A 22,893-nucleotide genomic window follows, 5' to 3' on the forward strand; every position below is an offset into this window, starting at 1 on the left:
GCATCGGGGAGGAAGGGGACACCATCAACAGGGGCTGTATGCAAGCAGGAAGCCCCATCCCACCCCCATCCCAGTTTGAGGTTGCAGCCCCATGTTTCTGCAGGCTAGGGAAGTGCTCTGACAATCGTAGTCCACTGCTTGGTGATGCAGCTCAGAGAGCCCATACAACGCTTGGCATGGAAAGCCGTGCTCTGTGACCTGAGCTATGGGGTGGGTGCCTGGATCAATATCCCCAGCAAAGATAACCTTGTGCTTTTAACTACCTGTCGTCTTTCCTCTGTAGAAGATTTTCATGTCCATGATCCCGTTTAATCGGCCGACCAACGTCTCCATCCTTGAGCCACTGTTTTTGGACGCCCGGAAGATGCTCAGCTGTGACCAGTCATTCCAGTAGATCTCGTTCTGAAGGGCACACACTGTTAAGCACTAAAGCAGCTGAGCACCCACAGCCACAGGGCAGCAGAGTGAAAATCCCTCCCAGCCCTCGGGGAGGATGATGAGGAAGACATGGACTGGGATTTGAGCGGGAGTGGAAGCAGGAGTTGTTAAGTGCGGGAGTTTTGGGGAACATGTCCAGAGCAGAAATAGAGTGAGCATCATGCTAGCTCCTTCCCACCAAACCCAGTGTGCTAAGTGCTCCCACCGTGCAATGGAAATGTGGACAAAGTGGAAATGGCTGGCTGCAGCAGTACCTTAAATACAGCGATGGCATAGGGGTGTGGGAGGCTGTCCAAGATGACAGATCTCTGCAACCCATTGAAATCCACCCTCTCAATCCTATCCATGTAAGCCTCAGTCCAGTAGATCCAGTGGTCGTCCACAGAGATGCCATTGGGCCACCGCACACCTTCTGAGACGATGCAGGCAGCCGAGGAACCATCCATGTCACTTCTGTAAATGCCAGGCCTGGAGTCTCCCCAGTCCGTCCAGAACATCAGCCTGCAACAGGCATAGAGCTTACCCGCAACAGGAACAGCACAGCTTGTCACAAGGGAGCGAGTTATCAAGCAGAGACGTGAGCACTTTGCATTCCCTGTCTCTTGCAAGATGTGTCTTTGGGGAAAGGAGCTCTTTGCAATTCAAATGAGAGCAGCGTTGCATCTGTGAGCAGAAGGCAGGCTTACCGAGCTGCAGTTTGTGGGGGCACGAGTGCAGCTGGAGGTTACCTAGCCATGAGCTGCAGAAGTGGTTGTTGAGGTTTTGTCATGCTCTGCTGGCCATGTGCCAAACGGAGCTCAAGTCTACCAGTGTGACATCAGTGACACGGCACTGGGGTCCTCACTGCTCCCTCCTAGCACTGAAACTGCTGCCAAGAGAACCTGTGGATGCCCCAACCCTGGAAGTACACGAGGCTATGATGGGGCCCTAGGCAGCCTGATCTGGTGGGGGCAAGCAGCCAATGGCAGGGGGCTGGAACTAGATGATCTTTAAGGTCCCTTCCAACCCAAGCCATTCCATGATTCTGCGATAAGCCTTCCATGCAGCATCTCCCCCAGGTTCCTCTTGTGTGGCTGTGGCATTGAAGGGGAGGACTTGATCTGCGTGGTACAAGGGGTCTGACTGCAGGTGGGGGATCCTTGCTTACCCTTCTCGGGGCACCAGCGCAAGGGCTCTGGGTCGCTCGAGGATGGAGGAGTTGAGGACAGTGAGACGCAGGTCTCCATCTGGATTGGCAACCTGGAGTCATAACAAAAGAAGAGGATTGTGCTGGTTGCAGGCTGTATGGAGAGAAACTGCATAAAAACTGTGGCAGTAAATCATACTATCCCAATCAAACAGGTGCCATGGGCACAAGGAGCTGCACTGTGGGGCAGTGGATAACAGCTGTGTCAGAGGAGGTTTAGGTCGGTTATTGGGAAGAATTTCTGCATGGAAAGGGTGGCTGGACAATGGAACAGGCTGCCAAGGCAGCGCTGGAGGTATTGAAGAGATGTCTTGATGAGGCTCTAAGGGACAGGGGTTAGTGATGGGGCTCAGTAGGGCAGGCTGATGGCTAGATTCAGTGATCCTGAAGATTTTTTCTACAACAGAAATGATTCTGAGATGCTTTGTGAACCCAGTGCAGTGTGGGGAGCAGGTTGGCAGTCAGCAATGGGACCCCAAAGGCACACTGGGGCAGTTCCCCCTGCAGCACAGGTGATGTGACTGTACCTCAATTTTGGGAATTCCAGCATTGACCCAGTACAGCAACTGGCTGAGTGGTTCGAAGGCCAAAGCTTCCACCGTTTCCAACCCAGTGCTTATGATTATTTCTTGCCCAGAGCTGCCATTGAGACAAAGACGCTAGAGGAAAAATAAGGAGAAAAAAAGGACTAAAAAAGCAGAAACTTCCCAGCCTTGAGGTTAGCACTGCCAGGTGTGTATATCTGTTTTCTACTTCCCTAGGAAAGAAAATGAGAAAGTGAATAATTCTGAAGATATCCATATCAGTGTATGCCACAGGAAGCAAAAGCATCTTGATTTGTCAGGTTTCAACCAAAGATCCCAAAATTTCTGGGTCAAACCATCCAGAAAAGACAGAATCATACATTTTGTGGGAAATATTTCAGCTGTGGAGCCCGATGCCCCGAGCTCAGCACTATTTGAGATTAATGCACTACACGGCCACACTGATCATCAAGCTCCCCTCCAACCCAAGCTGTTCTATGATCGATTCTACAACAGCAGGCAGATGAGAAATGCCAAAAACAAGATGCTGACTCTCAGGCTACCGCTTCTGTCCTGGTGAATCCCTGCTCACCTGGATGATGTCCAGTGTGACATCGGCCCAGTAGAGGCAGTTGTGCTCATAGTCGAAGTCGAGGGCGACCGCCCCGCGCAGCCCAGCCAGCGGCAGCTCCTGGCTGAGCCCAGAGGTGAGGTCGTAGCGGTGGATGGAGTAGCGGGTGGCATACAGGATGAATTCGTTCTCCTCTGCGGGACAGAGTTGGGTTTTTTGTTTTTTTTTGGTTTTTTTGGTGATTCTGTGGTTTTTGGGGTGCTCGTGGGGTGAAGAGGAAATTGGAGATTTTTTTCATCGCAGTGAGCATGTGTTCCAGGTTTCAGCAGAGCAAGTGGAAGGGAGGCAAAGGCCCTTTGTCTCAATGGGATTTAGGCTAATTAGAATAAGCTAATAGCCTTACGCGCTCCCCTTATTCCCTCGCACCAACACTGCAGCTATTGTTTATCTCAGAGGGCTGAAGGAGGAGGTAGGGATGGCAGAAAGCACTGTGACCGGTATCTTGCCACATTAGCCTGCTGCCAACTAGAAACAAAACACTGATCTCCTCATTCCTCTGAGTTCTCATGAAAAACATAAACATGCTGCAAACCTGGGAGTCCTGGAGGATACTTTCCAATGGGAAATACCCCCAGAGGGGTTGTGTTCTCAGTTTGTGCAGAACCAAACTGGCCTGGGAGTGAACTGCCAGGCATTGCATGCTGCAGGTAAAGTCCATTAATGCTATTAACAAGTGGGGCTGATGTCAGAGAGCAGCTTTGGCTACACACCCCAAATGGGATTATATGGAGCTAAGAAACAGACACCGCACATGAAAGTGTTACCATGGTGTGAGACACCACAGAATTGAGGAAGCAAGGGTTTGTTTTTCGGGCTCTTTGCAACTCTCTAAATAGCTCACAGGGCACGGCGGGGTGAGGAGCATGTTGGTGCTGAGCGGGGAGGAAGGCTGAACCTACACCAGCCTGCATCAAACCCGCCCCAGGCTCAAGCTGCAGCATGACAGCAGATTAAATTACAGCAGCACAGAGCAGAATGCAAATAGCTGGCAGCGTGCGGGCACAGGAGTAAGTCAGTGCCTTGGATGTTTGAGAGTAAGTAGGCATGGAGGTGATGTCTCACTGGGTATGGGTATAAGGATAAAAGGGCAGCCTTTGGCATGGCCTCAGTAGGCATCACTAATTAGTGCCTAATTCATGATAATTCCAGTTAATGAAAGCAGCACGGGCTGAAGCTGTGCTCACGCACTCACCAGCCAGTGGGCATGGCAGCATCTCCCCCTCCAGCCGCGACTCGATGTCACCACCCATGCAGGTGTCCCCAGAGATCTTCCGGTAGCTGCAACACACAGAATTCATTGCTGTTGCAGGAGCACTGGTAACCACTGTGTTCACTGAGAAGCAGCCAGTGCTTCTCAGCTACAAACTAGATGTGCTGTATGTCTCAGCATGCAGTCCACTTACTGTCACCTGCGAGGTGCGTGTGCATGTGTTTGGTTACATCATGATAAATATCAGTCCTTAGATGATGGGGCTCCCAAGCACAACACCTACCCTCGAGTCCTCCTGTAGGTTGAGCCCACGGGGCACGGTACTGGTGGGTCATAGGGCTTCCCTGCAAACTCGGGGTCTGGGATGCAAACTTCCAGAGAGAGATCCTCGCTCAGCTTAAAGCCGAAATCACTGCAAGGAGAGATGTGATGTTAGCAGGGAAGGGAGTGAAGGACTGCTTTGCTGTGCTATTTTTTTGCAAAGTGTGAAGATCTCAGAAGTCCAGTGTCTAGCTGTACGCTAATATTTAGCTGTGCATCTTAGCTTCTTTCCTTAGGACTTTTCTCCACCACCAATGAGCCTCCCCATGCTGACCGCTGGGGCTGGGCTCCCTGCCAGCTGGCCCATGTCTGCACCTCAGCATTCCCATCTGTAAGATGGGAGCTGTGGTGTGCTGCTGGTTGGGAAACGCCACGGAGGAGGCTATACCACTCTGGTTTTGCTGTGGTTCAAAGGTTCCCAGCTGGCTTGTGATGAACCAGATTCCTCTTGGATCTCAGCAAGTGACAGACAGGACTGTAGGTGAAAGCTCAGCCAAAAGCCATTCACTTACTAAACCCAAGCCTTTGCCTCTGAGTGCCAGAACCCATTCCCTAATCCTGACAGCTGTGAGGTCTCAGCTGCAGATGAAATGAGTCTGCAGGGACAGCTGCATTCCTGCGGCTGTGAGGTCACAGGGCTGCACTGCAGAGCATCTCTGCGTGTGACAGTAAATTGTCTGCCGTCATTTGAAAGAAGGTGATGGATTAACAATATCTTCCTCTTGTATAGAACCTTTCAGAGGTTTCCCAAAGTCTCGAGGGACATTAATTAAGTCTCACGCCCCATTATTAATGAAAGGATGTTTTCAGTCTATTTAGTTTCCTCCTTGCTATAAAATCAAGCAGTGATACAAAGGGCAGGGTAAATTGGATGTGTGTCCACTCAGAGCAATTGGTCACAGATATTTATCTCAGACGTACAACCCAGACCAAAGGAAATTAATTGGTATTTACCATTCAAAGTCTTCCCTGGTACACGAGCAGTTGGAGACCATGACAGGCCTGTCAAAATCTTCCCCATTGAAACACGTCGCATGAGGAGTCCTCCTTTTGAAAACAGTTTTATGCCCCAGTAAGCACTCATTGCCTCGCTCATCTGAGGGCGACCACAGCTTGTAGTCATTCTCTGTGCATGGGACCCCTAGAGAAGGGACAAGATTGGGTCAAAGGTGGGCACCCCAGACTGCACTATGGGGCACCTGGACCTGGGACGTGGGAGCAGCTCTGCAGAGACCATTGGCACCCTACAAGAATGCCCTTTGTTGGCATGAGATGAATGTTTTGCCCTGGATCACAAGGTTTTTAGCCCAAGACAGACGGCAGCGATGCTCAGCCCAGTAGCTCTGCTGCACTGATGGGGAATTGCAGTGCCTCGTTTAACCGGAGCCGTTCTGGATGCCAAACAGATCCACTTCTAACAAAACACCAGGGGAATCCGCTACGAATTTCAGTCGAGCAAATTCCTCTGCTGAGCTTAACTGCTCTTTGATTAAAACGCTGCCTCGCAATCAAAGCCGGATCCAGTTATAAAACATTCATGGGCAAAGCCTTCAGAAGGCTTTTTTTCTTCAACGTTCCTGTCGAACAAATCCCTCAGTGATGAGAGATGGGGTTCGGTGACAGCATTAACAGCCAGGGCAGGATGCTCACCCAGCACGTCGGAGGTGTTGACCTGCAGGATGAGCCAACTGTGGCCGTTCTCCTTGTAGGAACCAAAGATAGTGAAGATGGTGCTTTTCTCCCCAGGCTCTGTCAGCAGCCCATACACAAACACTGGCTTCTCTGAGAAGGTGAAGGATTTCCACGTCTCTCCCTCGTTGGTGCTGTACCTGCAGGAAAAGGATGGGGGTGGCTGCAATGGGGAAACTCCACCTGGCATCCCAGCTCTGTGCTGCAGCCCTTACTTGAGCTGGTCGGTCTCTGTGCCCTGTGCGATGGCCACCAGGATGCCCCCGTGGTCACCCCAGGTGTAGTAGTGGGGTCCTGACAGTGCCTGGAAGAGAAACAGTGGTGAAAGGAAGAAGGTCAGGCATGGGGATACAGAGTGCCAGGGCATTCTGCACACCCCACGTTGTTCCTGTGCATTAGGATGCCCCAGTGGAGTGCTGAGATCACCTGCAGCACAGCATGTCACCTTCAGAAAGAGACCATTTGTGTTTCCCTTCAGCATAGAACCACTTTCGCTTTCCTTTCCGGGTTCAAAACAGAAAGCACAGATCCACCCAGCTCCACCATGCTCCAACCTGCCTGGGGATGCTCTGCAAGGGTCACTGAACACTTTGGTGCCTTTTATCTGCTTTTTGAGACCAGAACAGCGCTCTGCAGAGCAATAAGCCTTCCAGCAGCTTCCATAACCAGGAAGAAAATGTTGTGTTGTGCTCCCAGCTGAGCAACAGCAGTGTGAGGCCGTTCCACCCCTCTGCACGGAGCACAAAGGCGCAGCTCTGTGCGGTGTGCCCAGGCTCTGCTTGTTCCTGATGGGGTTTAATTGCTCTGCAAAGCAAAACTGCCTGCGAGCCAGAGGAAGATTGCACAGACACAGCAGTCGGCTGCTCTCTCTGTCCATGAACACTACAGTTCCACTGAAATCCAGGGGTTGTGGTAGCAGCCAGACCCGCGGCATGCCCGGCACTAACCCTGCCCACAGGGTACTTAAGGGGAGGAAAAGGAGGCTGCCTAATGCATGCGATGAAACCGCTTGCAGATGTTGAAATACCATATTATGTTCACAGCAGAATGCACAGGCAGACCAAAAATACCGCCGCAGCCCAAACACTCGCTCTGTAAACAGCACCAGATCTGCATACACTTAGGGCAGCATCCCGCGGTCTGGGAAGAGGCTGGAGCCTCTCCAGGCACTGTGCAGAGCTCTGCCTGTCAGTCCTGTCCACAAGGGACCGGCTGACCTGCGCCGAGGACACGTTCTATGAGCTGAACAAACAGAGCTCAGGCTGCATCTGAACCCGCTGCCTTCAGCACGAGGCAACCACGCCTGCTCCTACATCCAAAGTTGGTTTTGCTAAAAGGGGCATTCAGCATCTTCTGGCTGCAGCTCTTCGATGTGTGCACAGAGGTCACCTTCACTGCCTATGGGCTGCAGCTCCTCAATCCGTGCTGCTGTCAGCGTGCTGAGCTGCCAACCAGAGCCCTTACCTCTCTCCACCTCGCCCCAGCGCTGCTCGAGATGTAGACGTTGGTTTTCTTCGCCATGCTCTTGCCAATGGAGCCTAGGAGAATGAGAACAATCATCCCTCTGCAGGTAGACACAGCGGCCGCTTAAATGAAGGCAGCTGCCTCGAAGTTATTCTGGTCTGTGAGCAAAATGCCGTGATGGAGGAGCTGATTTTTCCCATTGTAAACCAACGCTCTTAAAATCAAATATTTTAAGGACTATCGCAAGTTTTAAAAGCAGCTGGGGAAAAACATATGGCTATAAACATGATCAAACAAAATGAGCTGGTGGTTCTGCAAATGTTCCATCATTTGTTTTCTACAGCAAAGAAGTGAAACAAACAGCAATTCCTGCACGTCCAAGGAACCCTCCAGCTGGGAAGGGGCAGGAAAGAGGAGTGGATTGAAGCGGGCAAGGTTTGCAATGTCACCACACTACACTGACATGTACATACTGGCATTACAGGGACTGCAGTGCAGAAGAGGGCAGCAAAATGCACCATTTAATTGCACTTCATAGAATCGTAGAACACTCTGAGTTGGAAGGGACCTATAAGGATCATTGAGTCCAACTTATGTATGTAAACTCCATATTTTTTTTTAATTGCATCTACAAATGAGATGCCACCCAATTCCTCACGCCTTGAAAATAACGTGCTCCCAAGCCCCTGGGCAGCAACAGAAGGAAAAATGGTACCGGTAGCAATGATCAGTCCTGGTGCCGACTCTTTGGACAGGATGGGCATCCTCCGCAGCTGGAAATTCAGCAGCTGGCTCAGGCGCTGGGCCAGATGGAGGGAACAGCCCTGGGAAAGCTGGGGAAGCAAAGCACGCTATCATCAGTGCCTCAGTCCCACTTCATCCTGCAGCCTCTGCTTTGGAATCACAGAATCACAGAATAGCCCAGGTTGGAAGGGACCTCAAGGATCACGAATCTCCAACCCCCTGCCACCAACCTCCCCATTTAACACCAGACCAGGCTGCCCAGGGCCCCATCCAACCTGGCCTTGAACACTTCCAGGGATGGATGGGGCATCCACAGCCTCTCTGGGCAGCTGTTCCAGCACCTCACCACTCTCATACTAAAGAACTTCCCCCGACATCCAACCTAAATCTTCCCTCCCTCGACTTAAAACCATATCCCCTTGTCCTGCTGTTATCTACCCTCTCAAAGAGTTGATTCCCCTCCTGTTTGTAGGCTCCCTTTAGGACACAGTATTCCAGATGGGGCCTCACAAGAGCAGAGTAGAGGGGGACAATCACCTCCCCGTCCCTGCCAGCCACCCCTCTGCTGATGGAGCCCGGGATACCATTTAATGAGGGGATTTCCCATGCAGGCAGCTCAGCCCATGGACCCCTCTGTCTTTTGGGAGCTTGGCTCAGCTCTCACCTCACAGTGTGTCTTCTCCCCATAGCGTGTCTCTGCCGGAGGCTGCAGGGGCTCCCAGGTGCCTCCCTTGTCAAAAGTGATGACGGACTGCATGTTCTCCTCGCTGAAGGAGCCGTTGAGCAGCGTGGCAATGTACACACCTCTCACACCTTCGACACGGTGGAAGTCAGCAAAAGGCTCATTGGCAAAATATCTGCAAGGGAATGCCAAGGGGATAAAGAATCAAGAGTTGGTGGGATGGCCACAGCCACAGGGTTGTGGTCAGCAGTTCTATGTCCAGGTGGAGGCTGGTGATGAGTGATGTGCCCAGGGATCTGTCTGGAGGTGCTCCAGGCCAGGCTGGATGGAGCCATGGGCAACCTGACCCTGACGTAGTACTTGGCAACCTTGCTCATGGCCAGATGATGGAACTGGATGACCTTTGAGGTCCCTTCCAACCTAAGACACTTTATGATGATACTGTGTACTTTGGAGCACACTACCTGACCAGAGTGTCACTGCCTGCTCCTCCTGGGCTGTAGTAGAGCACATTTTCTAAAGACAGGGAGAACTTCAGGCCTTCTGCTTCCGAGATGTAGAGGTTGGTGCGGTTGTCATCGTGGCTGACGCACACAAACACCTGGTCCTCCGATGCATCGGCGATGTAGTACTCCTGTGGGAAGCAAAGGAGTGGTGTGCAGGCTTTAAATGCATGGGCACAGGAGCAGGGTTTGCATACAGGTCAGTGTAGCATTTCCTCATAGATAGCTAGCAGTAATTCTCCACCCTGCAGCACGGAGGTCATCCACTGCTTACCTTAATTGGATGCTTGGTAACGAATTGGGCCACCCGCATCGGCTTGCGGTTGAAGGAAACCCAGAGCTGAACTGATGCTGGCTGCAAGCTGCCCAGCAAGCGCTACAGGGAGCAGAGAGAAACATCAGGAGTGGCTCCAAACCCCAGAATTACCCTCATCCCTGTGCCTGAACCAACACTGTGGGGATGGCATCCCTGAGAGCAGTGAATACAAGCATGCTTCCTGCTGCCTGTTCTGGTGGCTCAGGTGGAGGCACAGAGACTGGTTTGGAGCAGAACAGCCTGTCCTTGCCTTCCTATTTTTAATGAGTTGCACGAAGGAAAAGACACCAGCATCGAGCCAAAAAAGCAAAAGCTGGGGGCAATGTGTTTTGCGCAGGTTGCCAATGGTAAGCACCCAAACCCAGATTTAGGCTCCAAAAATAAGCGGCCTGATTTTCCCTGACTCCACATCACCAAGCAACCACAGCTCCCGGGGAGGGGAGCAGGAGTCAGGAAGTCCCCACGCCTTTCTAGTCCCTGAGGGCTGTGAGGATGGGCTGCCATCTCCATGGGGACACCGGCCACCCCCACATCTCACCAAGCCCCATCAGAGCACCCAGATAACATCCCCTGCTAACCACAGCAGGCACAGAGCCAAGGCAATGCGCCCTGGAAGTTGCAAGAGAGATTTCTGAGAAGCTGAAAGTGCTCTTCAGGTTGGGGTGACGTTGCTGGGGATGCAGGGTGAGAGCATTAAGAGCCATCTGCAAAGGGCAAAGTGCTCTTGAAAAAGTGGCAGCAGCAAGGGGAAAGCAATGCTTGCATCTTCCAAAAATGAAATTGCTCCTTGGGTTCTAGCATGGTGTCTCTGGTCATCTGTGAAGAACTCGCCCTCAGTGAGAGCACAGATAAGCCACGCTGCAGCATTTAAGACTGCTTGGTCCCAGCTTGTGCTTGATCTAATCCCTGTTGACAACTGGCCTCCATTCACCAAGCCCTGTCCCCCCTCCTGCCTCCGCATCCACCCCATGCGTTTCCAGCCCCGGTGCTCTACAGCCTGACCTACTTCTGCCCACTCTGCTGACATGCAGGGCAGCAACATCACAGCAAGCACTGCTCCATCTGCAGGACCAGCGTGGTGAGCTGAAGGCTGCGGGGACTCACCACGGCCTTGGTGGCAAACAGGTATTTGTCCCGGAGTTGAAAGTCATCAACATCCTCCAGGATCACCTCTTTATTTTCTCGGCTTTGGAAGAAATCTGTGCTGCGAATCACAGTGGAGGTGCCAGACGGCTCATGCCGCTCGATGTACACTGTGTTGGGCTTATCGTAGGGCTCGACGCCCCTGGACAGCAAAGAATGAACAAGTTTTCATCACTGTTGCACTCACAGAGCAATGCAGAAGGCACAGAGGAGTCAAAGCCCTTTAAAGAGATGTGTTTGGCATGCAGGGTCTGGGGAAACAGGAGCAGCCCTGGCCGCAGCAGGGTGCAGAGCCCAGAAAGGGGGATAAGGATCTGCACGGCCCAGGAACTCCAAGAGGGGAAGGAGGACTGGTCACAATGTGGGGAATGTAATTGTAATGAAGTTTTGCATGGGTGTGTTCGCCTCCTGATGTTATCCGAGGCTCTGAGCTTCCTATTTGTGTCACAGCTAAGGCCAGGAAGGATGGGGTTGGAGATGTCACAAGCCCTGTTTGTCAGGGGATGTCCCTTCTTGTGTGACCCTGAGGAGATGAGCTGGAAATCTGCAAGGCATGTGGTGAAATGGCTGAGATGGTGGGGATAAGAACAGGAGGGACCTGAATGTTGGTCATGACAGCTGACTGTCAGAGCAGCTCTGGTGGCCAAGAAAGAAGAATGCTCAGCCTAGGGATGGGGTTGGGAGCTCTGCGGTACAGGGAGACAGAAAGCCAGGAGGGAGGGAGCTGGATGGAACACAAGGCTACAGCACATACCAGGAAAATGACTTCACGTGCTCCTGTATCATTATCCAGGTCTGGCCAAAGTCATCTGATTTCCAGAGCTGCAATGGGAAAGGTGAGAGATGAGCCTGGATCTTGCAGTGCTCTCAGAGTGTGCAACCCAAGGGAGGGCAACCTCCAAGACACCAAAGCTCAGGCAGCAGAAGGAAGACAGGGACACATCCACCTTAAAGCTGCACCATGTCCACAACTTCCCTGCCTGGGTGAGAACCACCCGAGCAGGAAAACACTGCCTTCACTTTATAGAGCCGCCTGGTTGTACAGGAACTCAGAAATAAAAATAACTTGCTCTAAAGTGCTCGTGGCGTGTGTGATTGCAAAGGTAAACCTGCGGGCAGAGCCTCTCCCTCCTGCAGCATGTCACAGCCACAGGAGTGCTCTGCCACTGCCCAGCTGCGGGTGGGAGGAGGGCAAAGTTCCTGAGCAGAGATGGTATGTCATTTCACCAGCAACAGCAGCAGCAATAAACATACCAACCCGCAGGCACACCAGCCCCACTCCAGATCCCAGTCTCCACAAGGGCAAACCACATGCACGCATTAAGCACTGTAGGTTTCTGACTTAGGTTCCTCTCTTCCCCATCAGGAAGTCAGGAGTGATTGGGATAAAACCAGGGCCCTCGTGCCTTGGCAGCTGTGCTCACCTGCTTGTTGGGGTGGGATCTGTCAAAGCCCAGGACCAGGTTGGGGTTCCTGCTGTGCAGAAGGAGATCTGCTGCCCTAAAGGGGATCGAGAAGCCCTGGATGCTCTTGCAGAAGTCAGTGGTGATCCAGAGGTAAGGGACAAAGGCATCCACAAAGATATACTGGGGAGAGAAGGACCAAGAAGGAAGAAAATCAGAGCAGGGCTCAAGCTACCCATGAGAGCAACAAGTCCTGGGGAGCACCTGAGAGGGAGAACTCTGGAGGAGAGGATCTTGTTCCCACACTTCTACCACATTCTGTTGCTTCCTGAGGTCCCTGAAGCCAACAATTGCTGTGTGCAGAGTGGGGTTTTGGCATGATTCAGCTATGTGGGTCAGTGTATCCATGCCCAGTGCTCCCAACCCAGCTTTGGAGATGGGAATATTCATAGGGATGGAGAGCTGCAGAGCCAGGATGGCTCAAACCACTGCAGGAGAGCTTTGGCCAGAAGAGAGGTGGCTTTGGTGTAGGTAAACTTAAGTGTGCCACAAGATCATGAAAGGTAATGGCCTTCATTGTCCCAGGGAAGGGTACTGGGAGACATTTCTTCTCTCAAAGAGTGGTTGGGCACTGGCACAGGCTGCCCAGGGAGGTGGGGATCCCTGGAAGTGTCCAAGAATTGTGATATGTGGGGACACGGTTGGTGGGCGTTGTGGGGATGGGCTGGAGTCGTGCCTGGGGATCTGAGACATCTCTTCCAACCTTAATGATGATGATGGGCGCACAGCCCCTAACTCTGTTAGCACAAGCCGCTGTGGGTGCAGCCCCCCAGCATCCCACCCCCTCAGTCTCTTGCACCCCGAGGGGCACCACAGGGCACCGTGCCCCCCTCAGCCCCGCTCACCCGCTGGTTGTTGGCCGGGCTGTGGTAGAACTGAGCGATGGCCACCGCGCTGCTGTTCCCATCCCCAAAGCTGAACCGCTCCGAAATCTTTTTAAAACTCTTCCCGTAGTCATAAGAGATGTAAACCTGCAGCAAGAGACCCGGTTACAGGAGCAGGGCTGCAGGACGCCAGGCAGGGGACAGGCAGCTCACAGCACTTACGTCGCTGTTTTTGGGGCCCAGCAGGGACAGGCTGTCTCTGGCCAAGGCCACGATCACGTTGCTCTTCTCTCCTGCCCAGTGAACGACCATCTGGTTGTGGGAGTCATTGAGGCTGACCTGCAAAGGGAATGGGCACCGTGAGCCGGAGCACGGGGTCCCCTTCTCCTGGGGAATGCATGCAATGGGATAAGGCTTTCAAACCTGAACAGGACAGAAGCAATACCGGGGTCAACAGGACCCTGTGGGTTCAGGGTGAGGGTTAGGGCTACAGGGCATGGACCAGGGCTTGGATTTCAGTGCTCACTGTGAGCTGCCAAGTGGTTAAAGCACTGAGACAGACCTTCCTCAGGGAGGAGGTGGTGAAGGATCTGCTGCGAGCACACTGTGCAACCCATGAGTCTGAAGGCCTCAGCACTCATTTATTCTTCCTCAGAGAAAGAGGATTTGTGAGATGACCAGAAGCAAAACTAAAACCGAGGAAGGAGAAGCGATACAAACCGGGCTGGCTAGGCAAAGGGCCAACGCAAACAGAGTCACCTTCCTACAGTGATCTCCGTGCTTAGAAGGACGTGCAGGTATCCAAAACAGACGCAAGCAAACCCACTGCTGCCTGTGCTCACACTGTACCTGGCAGCAGCAGAGGAGGGCTGGTTTCTATGGGGAAGCTATCGCAGCATCGCTGCGGCGGGGCTGGAGGTGCTGCTCTGCAAAACACAGCGTCTGTAGGGAGCTGTAGAAATACAGGGCTAAGCCCTGCTTAGGGCTGGTACCCAGCAGTTCCCTCCTCCTCCCCCCCTCCCCAGTGATGGGCAAAGAAACGCGTGGAAAAAACGATGGCTTTATTCCAAGAGAGGCAAGTGAAACAGAAGTCCCCAAATCCCTCTTACGTAATGGGCTTGTGCAAAGGGAAAAAAAGGAGCAAATTAGAAAGCAAACAGGGGGACAGTGAGCATCTCCCAGGGCCGGTGCCTGCAGCTGCCTGGGCTGTGTGCCCCCACCTGGGGCTCAGAGCAGAGATGTAGGACTGCAGGCAGTGCACCCAGCAGCGGGGGCAGTGAGACCTTGGGGATGCAGGGAGGAAGGAGAGACTGATGTTCCCCCACGCACAACCTGCAGTGTGAAACCCATGGCAGCTCTGTGTCCCCACCTCAGCATCCCCCTTTTTCCCTTTTCCATCAGATCTGACTCCTCCACAAGCAGGAGCTGTTTAGTGCCACTCTTTTGGGTCTATGGCTGCAGCAACGATGGGTCAGCAGCAGCGAGCTGCCCAAAAGCCCCCTCCTGGGGAGAGCCTGATCTCCTCCCCATGTGTTTTCTCCAGGATGTGTTTGTTGACGCCTCCATGACATTTTCAGTAGCACTTTGCAAGTTGTTCTGCAAGAAATCTGACACTAGGCTAGCTAGAGAAACAAAACAAGAGGAGGCTCTGACCCGTGCCCTGCTTTAAACTCAGCCAAATGACCTCTAAAGCATTATTCCCCATGAGCAAAGAGACCGAACTGCAGACGGAGGCTGTCCTTGAGGAGGGGACCAGGGCTGTGTGAGCAGAGCCAAGGCCTGGGCAGCAGCTGAGCCCTGGTTCTGCACAGAGCCACCCGAATTGGAGCAGCCCATTAGGGCCAACTATCACCAGTTTCTCCTGATGGACAAACCTTCTTCAGGAGCTGCCTGGATCCACGAGCAGGCAATGGCTGGTGCCCAATGGAAACAGCACTTAGTAGAAAATCATCGTAATGGGGCTGTGTTTTGCTTTCTGCCAAGTGATTAAGGATATATGAAATATGCATGAAACTCTAATTTGTCCTCCTAATATGTAAGGTGCCAAATGAAGTCCAGGAGGGGAGAAATGAAGCCAAGATGTAGGGGAGGCTGCTTGTATCTCTAGTTAACATAGTTTATGTAGTGTTGCTCACATTCATATTTTCTTTCTGTTAACAGCATCTCCCCACAACCAAAACCCCTGGTTTAGAGCAAGACAGCAACCCTGGAGCTGCCATCACACAGGAGCAGGCATGAAGGGCATCCCTGTGAGCTCTGTGCAGGGATGGGTGGGGGACATGGGCTGTGCTTGCAGTGCGTGGCATTGCCTCAGAATGGGCTTTGGAGCAAAGCATGCATCGAAGGGTTTGTCCTGCACTGAGCACTGTAGGATTCAGACCCGACCTAGGGAAGGGCTATTAATAACGAAGCACTCCGGTGTCAACATCACACCAGGGCTGCACGAGGGAAAGAGACGTGTGGGGATCGTGGCTCTTTCTTCCCATCCTTGTTATGCAACAGCAAATGGGATGCTTAACAACAAACACGGTTCCGAGATCGTTCCTGAATAATTAATAGGCTGTTACGAGGATAAGTGAGCGTGTTGGCGAGGCATGAAGCCTCTGAGGCTTTGAGGTGCCAAGCCCTCGTGCTCCCTGAGCCCCCGCTGCACTGGGGTGGCAGAAGAGCAATGCCAAAGGGGGGGTCATGGCATCATGGGGGGCTGCAATGCGTTGCGTTGGTGGCACTGCAATGGTTGTTTGGTGGCACGCATCGCTCCTCGTGCATCCCACCGACGCTCCATTCCTGCACCTTCTGCTCAGCACAGAGCATCTGTTCCATCCCTGCGTGGTATTTTAAGCCACCTCCTGTGCCTGCCACAGCTCTGCCTGTGTCTCGGGCTGAAAATGCCAGGGCCTGAAATCACCCATATGAAACACGAGTGACTCATTTCAGCGAGCGCCAGGCCCCTGTTAATTGTGTTAATACCAAAATCATCTGCTTGCAGAGCTGTTTGCTCTCTGCTACCGTCAACAGAGCTCTCCTTTTGCTGTTGTGCCTGAAGGAAAGGAAAAGGATAGTGGGGAAATCTGGGGTTGGGTCAGGAGTGCTGTTTTTTCCCCAGGAAGGAGCAAGGAAGGGAGGAAAGATAGGGTTCAGAGCCTGGGGAGCTGTACCAAGATGTGCTGCCAGCACCCAGGGCATGGGTAATGTAGGTCACAATTAATTACAGTTCACGACCGATGGGCTGTGATTGATCTCTCTGGTCATGGAGCAGGATGGCATTTATCCTGCAATGCACATTTCTCTGTTTTGGAGAGCAGAAAGAGAGCATGGTGTGGGTTGTAGGGTGCTCACAGCCTCAGAAGAGCTCCTGTGCTCCGTGCTTGGGATCGTTCTTGCTGCATGCTGGCAGCTTATGGGGGCACTCAAAGCTGCAACCAAGGGACCCAAACACCTTTCTGCCCACCAGAACCGTGCAGGCTGCTCTGGCAAGGAAGGAGACTGCTGTCTCAGTGAGTGCGTTGCTTTCTTGGTCATCTGTGAGAGCTTTAGTGCAACAGGGATGGGAATGTCTCCTGCACAAAGTCATCTCAGTGCAGTGATTTTAACAGGAGATGAATTCTTCTCTGCTGGGCTTTGCAAAGCTGTCATAAAGATGAAGGTCACTGAATAACAGCACAGGGGAGGAGCTGGTGGTCATCCATGTGGGATGCAGAAGTGCCTGGTTCTCTGAGCACTGACAGCTGGGGAGGTCCTCAAGGGTGGGCTGATGGAAGGTCATGTAGTCCTCTTACAGTGCAATTGTAAATAGCCAGAAAACGATGGAACCTGGTGGTCACCAGCAAGCAGGCACCTGGGAGTGAAGGAGGTTCTGAGATGATTTGACTTTATGGTCCCGGGAGGGACAGGTGGATGCTGAGGTGGGCAGTGATGGCTGCAAATGCTGTCCCTAACCCACATCACCTTCCCCTTGCAGGGCCAGCAGATGAGCTCACCTCCTGCCCAGTACCATCCATCACTGTCTGCTGCTGCCACACCAGTACTATGAGGTAGCATCACCTCTCAGGTAGGCAGCAGGAACAGCAGCTTCATGTGCCCTTCTTCTTGTACTGTCCACGGGCTGAGTGGTTCTTTGCTGGTTTATCCACAGATGGAATGGGATTTGAGGGATAGCCGGGATGGAAAAACCAGAGGGAGGGATGAGGATGAGTCTCCACCACTGTAATGAAGCCGTAGGTTGGGCAGTGTGCAGTGCTTTGGATGCTCACAGGGACTGAGGGAGTGCTGAAGGGCATAGGCAGCACTTGTCCTGCCCAGGGGATGCTTCCCATCAGTGGCATTGCAAAAATGACCCATCCAGTGTCCAGAGCCCGTTGCCAAATTTGCCAAGCTGTGCAGTGCCATGGAGAAGCCGCAGTGGCTTTGGAGTTGCACCCCCAGCTCCAGTTCTGGCTGTCACAACGTGTCACTCCATCAGTCCCCTGGCTACGTTCCAGCAGTGATGGGCAGCTCTGCACGAGCAGTGCCATGAGGTTACACCAGGGCAGGGCGAGCCAACACACAGCATATGGCTGAGCACACTGCCAAGCACAGGGAGCAGCACATGCCCCTGAGAAGGGTCTCCTGCAGGGCTCTCAGTGGCTCACTCAAGCACTGTCACCTTGCTGATGTCCCTCTGCTAACCTCGCCAGCATCAGGGGAGCAACAGAGACACAGAAGGGGTGGGGACCACACGATGCTTGTGACTGGAAGCAAGAAGTATAGCATGTGGCTTTGTTTTCCTTCTTGTTCATAAACCACAATGGGGGTTATGTCCTCATTCCTTTTGTAGCAGATGCCATGATGTAAAGCACTGTATGGTTCAGAAGGGTTGTGTGGGCCTAGTGAAGTTCTGGTGAGGTCTGGTACCTGGGCTTTAATCTGCTTGCATCCAAAAGCAGCAGAAGGGCCAATTTTTGCATTAAAGTCTGCAACTGTTTTGTGTAATGCTGCCAGTGAGAGCAATTCATTGCTCCAAGCGAATCCCTTCCAAAAGCTTCAGGCAATGAGAAAAGACCCAGCAGAGGCCAATTGTATACGTAACCACCCCTGCCTGCTCTGTGTCCTGCTCTGGATGTCACTGCAGCCTTCCAAGTGTTCCAAGTCCAGGCTATGGGTGCTGCTCTCCACCCTGACCTGTCAGAGTGCCCTGAATGACAGCTGTGGGGGGCTGAAGGGAAAATGCCCCACATACGTGCTGACAGTACAGAAGAAGGGGAAATCATTGGGAACGGAGAAGGCTAAGAGGGAAAGTTCTCCCCTTCCATAGGAGGGAAATGCAGATGTGGCCGCTGCCCTCAGGCAGCACACGGGGTACAGTGGGACAGGAGCAGCCTGAGCGAGCAGGGTCACACAAGGCAATGGCACAGTTTGGCATATGGAGTAAAACACAAAAATAACAGGCAGGCAATGGCAGCCTGCAGACTCCCAGGGCAGGCACACGGGCAGCGTGTCCTGTTTGACATCCCTCCCATTCAAAGTGAGGCAAAGGGAGAGGGGGATGCTGGTCCCGGCAGCAAAACTTGCTAATTAATGGAGCCTGCGCAGGGATGCTCTCAGGGACGGCCATCTGTATGCTTTTCTGTGGTCAGCCAGCTCCTCACATCAATAAACAAGGGCCAGCCGGCCAGACAAGCAGCCAGGGAGAAACCTTCCTTACAGAGAAGGCTCAGCACCTCACAACAGCACAATCGTGCGCTAAAGTCCCCCTTTCAGCCCAGTTTCAGGGTTGAAACGTCCCATTCGAGCACATCTAGTGGGAGACAGATGCCAGCTGCAGTTCCCAGCCGTGGGGCTCCCATCCCCTGGGGACAAGCTGGCCCCGGCTCAGACCCACGAGCGTGCCTTGCCAACCCGGCGGCACGGCTGGGTCGCGATGGCTCCGATACCAACCGAGGGAGATGCGGGGAAAGATGTAACCGCGCTCAGCATCTCCCGGTCAGCTCCGTTTGGAACGGGGCAAGTGCGGGCGCTCGTGGGTTCAGTAGGGGGCTGCGGTGCCCCGGAAAGGGGGAGGGGGAAACCACGCAGCGCAGCATTCACCCTGCTAATGCACATCGCTGGAAGGAGGGGGGGGGGGGGGGTGGAGAAATACAGACAGTGTTTGCGGGAAGGGGGGGGTTGGGGGGGAAAGCGCTGCATGGGTGATGTAACGCACCGCTCTGCCGTGCGGTCGGTTTAATGAATTAAGAATAAATAAATTAGAAATGATGCGGAAAGAGGGGGGGGAGGGGGGGGAAAGGGAGGAAAAGAGGGGGAGGTCGCGACCGCGGCTCACCTGTCCGTACACCTGGATGGGCTCCTGCGCGGCACGGCGGCTCCGCGGGGGCTCATCGGGTGCGTCCGGAGGGACGCGTAGCAACAGCGAGGAGCCGCCCCCCGCCGCCCCCTCCGACAGCAGCAGCAGCAGCAAGGCGAGGCGGTGCGGGGACAGAACGGCACCGTTCGCCCCGCCGCTGCACCGCGTCGCCATGTTCGTGGCGCGGGGCCGGGCCGCGCCGTGCGGGACCGATGGAGCCGCGCCGCCGCCCGGTCAGAATGTGCAATGTGCTCCGCCGCGCCGCCCCGCGACCGCCCCCAGAGCGATGTGTTCCCCCCCCCCCACAACCTCCACGCTTCATCATCCCGGGGTAAACCGGGCCCGCGGGATGCGGGCGTCGGGGAAAGCCCGACGTCATGAATAGGCTTAGTGGAAAGGGTGTCGGAACAGCCGTCACACGCGAGGAAAAAGAAAAGATTGAAAAAGAGCGAGTGGAAATGCTTAAATATCGGATGTAAGAAACTCAGCGCTCAGAAATCGGCAGTTAAAAAAAAAAAACAAACAACACGGAAAAAGAGGTACGCGGTCCTAAGTTGGCAATCTGAAGGGATGGGAGGTCGGTGGTAAGAAAAGCAGTGATAAGGAAGAGGCGGTCAAAAGGAAGCTGTCTGAAGTGGTAATAGAAATGAGCACTGCAAAGTACACAGTGTAAATCAACAGTGAAAATAAGCAAAGTACACAACCAAAAATCAACAACGAAAGATAAACATTAAATTAAAAAAAAAAAAAAAAGGCTTTTCAGCCAAAGCTGTTACAAAGTCTGTGCAGTGTGTGTGCATTGCAGGGATTAACGTGTTTGCCAACCTTGTAACCCATCTGCTTGGTGGAGGTGATGTATGGTGACATGGGGACAGTGCAGACCACCACTGGGGGGGCCCTGCATTTTGCTGGCTGTAATAGCTGAAACATTGCCCAGAGTGTTCCCAGAGGTACCTTTTGCCTAGAAACCTAGTTAGCATGTTTCAATTATGGAGCCAATACAATTAGAAGCCCTCCTAATAAAGCTCTTAGCTGTCTCGATTCAGGGTAATGTCCCCCTGGAGGACCACAGGTCACGGGGGTGAGAGTTGATAGATGTTTGTGCATGGATCCATGGAGCTGCTGTCTGCAGGTGGGACCAGCAGGGACCCAACACACAACAGCATCCCTTCCGCAAAGTGCTGCCCCAGTCCCCAGAAAAAAAAAAAAGAAGAAACTGATTCAGAGTAGAATAGGAACTGGTGAGAAATGAGGAACCGGCCCAAGGATGGTTTGCTCTTTGTGTGGGTGCTTGTCGTCCAGTCTGAGCCCCAGGGTTGCTCCTGGGGAGGGTGGGTGTTGCAATTCCTCTGTGCATAGCCCCAAGTAAGAGCTGATTGCTGGAGAATGTCCCGTCCTTGGAGGCATTCAAGGCCAGGCTGGATGTGGCTCTGGGCAGCCTGGTCTGGTGGTTGGCGACCTTGTACATAGCAGGGGGGTTGAAACTAGATGATCATTGTGGTCCTTTTCAACCCAGGGCATTCTATTCTATGATATGAGAAGGAGATATGAATGTATTTCGTGTGCAAGGGAGCTTTTTCTGGGCAGATTGGCCTTTTTTCCAGTCCCCAAAGTACATGAGTCTCCCCACCCAGCATTGCAGAGGAAGGTAGTGCTGTGTTGAAATGGTCCCATTTATAGAGGGGCTGGGAAGGCCATAGGAAGCAGAAGGTTATTCTTCCAGACAGGAGGTGTATTGGTTTGGGAATGTCAGTGGCAGACCCCATTTTGTTCTCAAGCATCCTTTAAAGAGACGGCACACAGGAGGTTTGTGGGTAGGCAGCGCATTGACCCCCTATGGGCTGTGTGCTGGGAATGAATGGTGTGCAGGGGTACACCCTCCAGGAACCCTTCCTCAGCTGTGCTGGGCACATATCACATGTATGGTATGTCCCTTCCCCAGGTCTGCATTCCTTTTGATGTAGCAATAGCTGCACTGGAAAATATACCTGATCCTGGGGCCATATCACAGCACCCCAGTAAAAAGCCTTGGTGGTCTGAGAGCATCTCCCTGCAGAGGAGCCAGCAACACCACGTGCTGTGGGGCTGTGTGTGTTTGGTTGTGTGCACACGTCGCTTTCAGAGTAGAAAAGCTCTGTGGTGTAGTGTTCATGTGCTGAGGGAGGTTCCTTTCTGGCAGCCTCTACCAAGGTATGAGCACTTGCTTCTCAGGTTGTGAGGAGCTCTGTAGGGTGTGTGCGCTGGCATGCTGGCACGCCATAGGCAGCAGTGCTGGGCATCTGCATCCCCTATGTAGGGTTGGCACGGCTGTGCCACTGCAGGGCATAGCAATGGCATCACCTTCCTGCAAGAGCAGAAGAGCTCCCTGATGCCTGTCCCTGTAAGGAACGATGGTCAGCCCTATCTGCAGTAAGGTCGCAGCCTACGGACACACACACGGACACACGGACACACGGACACACGGACACACGGACACGGCTCCGGCCCGTGGGCTCCGGGCGATGCGGGCACAGCGCGCAGCAGCGCCACCTGGCGGCCGGTCCTAAAAGCGCATGAAGCCCGCGGGCTCCGCGGTGCGGCAGAGCTTTCTATGGCCAAGGCGCCGGGAGAAGGATTTGTTTTCAGTGTAAGTTGGAGCCTCTCTGCTGAGAGATGGGGGCACGTGTAGGAGAGAGGTGGTACTGTAGTAGATGGGCTGTTGCATGCAGGGTGTAGGTTGCATGCCCGAGGAATGCAGCACATCCTGGGTCATGCTGTGTGCTGCCCTGCAGGAGGGCTGGCAGAAGGGTGCTGGGCAGGGATGGAGCTTTTCTGATGCTGGCAGGACCCTGTGCCGATGTGCCAAGGTCTGTGCTGCTGTCGCATTTAATCCAGTTTTTGCCTCGACCTTTGGTGTTTGCCTGAGCGCCAAGTTACTGTGCATCCAGAGTTCATGTGCCCGTAGGGATTGAGCAACCGAGGGGAGGGGAGAGCAGAGACGGGATGCAGGGAGATGAGGGGTGAGCCATGGGTGTGGGGGGAATACGATTCCTGGGGGTTAGAGGGTGTGTGCCCATCACAGAGCACTGCACGAGGGCCCTCTGTCCTAGGAGTGGATGCACGCATCTGTTGCAGTAGCTGCACCCAGGAGCGTCGGTCTCCCAAGGAAGCAGTGTTGTATGGCTCCTCTGTGCAGTGGAAATGCTAAGTGACAGCCTGAAGCAGTGATTGAGCACCTGGTGAGAGGGCAGAGCTAACCCAGGGAAGCTCAGGTGCATGCAATGTGCTGACTGATGGAAGGGGTCTAACCAGGATCCACTCCCTCCCAGCCCTCATTTAAGGGTTGGCAGTGAGGGAAGGGGATCTCACTGAAGATCCCTGCCTACCCAAAGCTTCCTAAAGGTAAACAGGCTTCCTCCTTTGTTTCTGTATCTGTGGTTGCTGCATTTAGGTT

The 22,893-nt window shown here is 53.4% G+C and overlaps 1 protein-coding gene across 2 annotated transcripts in view; it reads right to left on the minus strand.

The window, feature by feature from the left end:
- The window catches only part of SORL1 (sortilin related receptor 1), a 35,626-nt gene extending 15,918 nt beyond the window's left edge, over positions 1–19,708 (minus strand). The window contains exons 1-21 of one of the 2 annotated variants that reach the window (XM_085209104.1): positions 19,440–19,708; positions 13,361–13,477; positions 13,160–13,285; positions 12,276–12,437; positions 11,606–11,673; positions 10,813–10,993; positions 9,667–9,768; positions 9,354–9,523; positions 8,872–9,064; positions 8,179–8,296; positions 7,464–7,537; positions 6,215–6,303; positions 5,961–6,139; positions 5,265–5,451; positions 4,273–4,401; positions 3,972–4,057; positions 2,741–2,913; positions 2,152–2,283; positions 1,586–1,677; positions 693–939; positions 264–402 (exon numbers count right to left, since the gene is read on the minus strand). In XM_085209104.1, coding sequence (XP_085065230.1) covers positions 264–402; positions 693–939; positions 1,586–1,677; positions 2,152–2,283; positions 2,741–2,913; positions 3,972–4,057; positions 4,273–4,401; positions 5,265–5,451; positions 5,961–6,139; positions 6,215–6,303; positions 7,464–7,537; positions 8,179–8,296; positions 8,872–9,064; positions 9,354–9,523; positions 9,667–9,768; positions 10,813–10,993; positions 11,606–11,673; positions 12,276–12,437; positions 13,160–13,285; positions 13,361–13,477; positions 19,440–19,634 — 2,959 coding nt within the window. In that variant the 5' untranslated portion in view covers positions 19,635–19,708. The remainder of the gene's footprint in view (positions 1–263; positions 403–692; positions 940–1,585; positions 1,678–2,151; positions 2,284–2,740; positions 2,914–3,971; positions 4,058–4,272; positions 4,402–5,264; positions 5,452–5,960; positions 6,140–6,214; positions 6,304–7,463; positions 7,538–8,178; positions 8,297–8,871; positions 9,065–9,353; positions 9,524–9,666; positions 9,769–10,812; positions 10,994–11,605; positions 11,674–12,275; positions 12,438–13,159; positions 13,286–13,360; positions 13,478–19,439) is intronic. The other variant, XM_085209105.1, reaches the window with a different exon arrangement.
- Between the last annotated feature and the right edge of the window lie 3,185 nt (positions 19,709–22,893).

Source organism: Meleagris gallopavo, chromosome 26 (genome assembly GCF_905368555.1).
Source record: "Meleagris gallopavo chromosome 26, MGAL_WU_HG_1.1, whole genome shotgun sequence".
Taxonomy (NCBI): domain Eukaryota; kingdom Metazoa; phylum Chordata; class Aves; order Galliformes; family Phasianidae; genus Meleagris; species Meleagris gallopavo.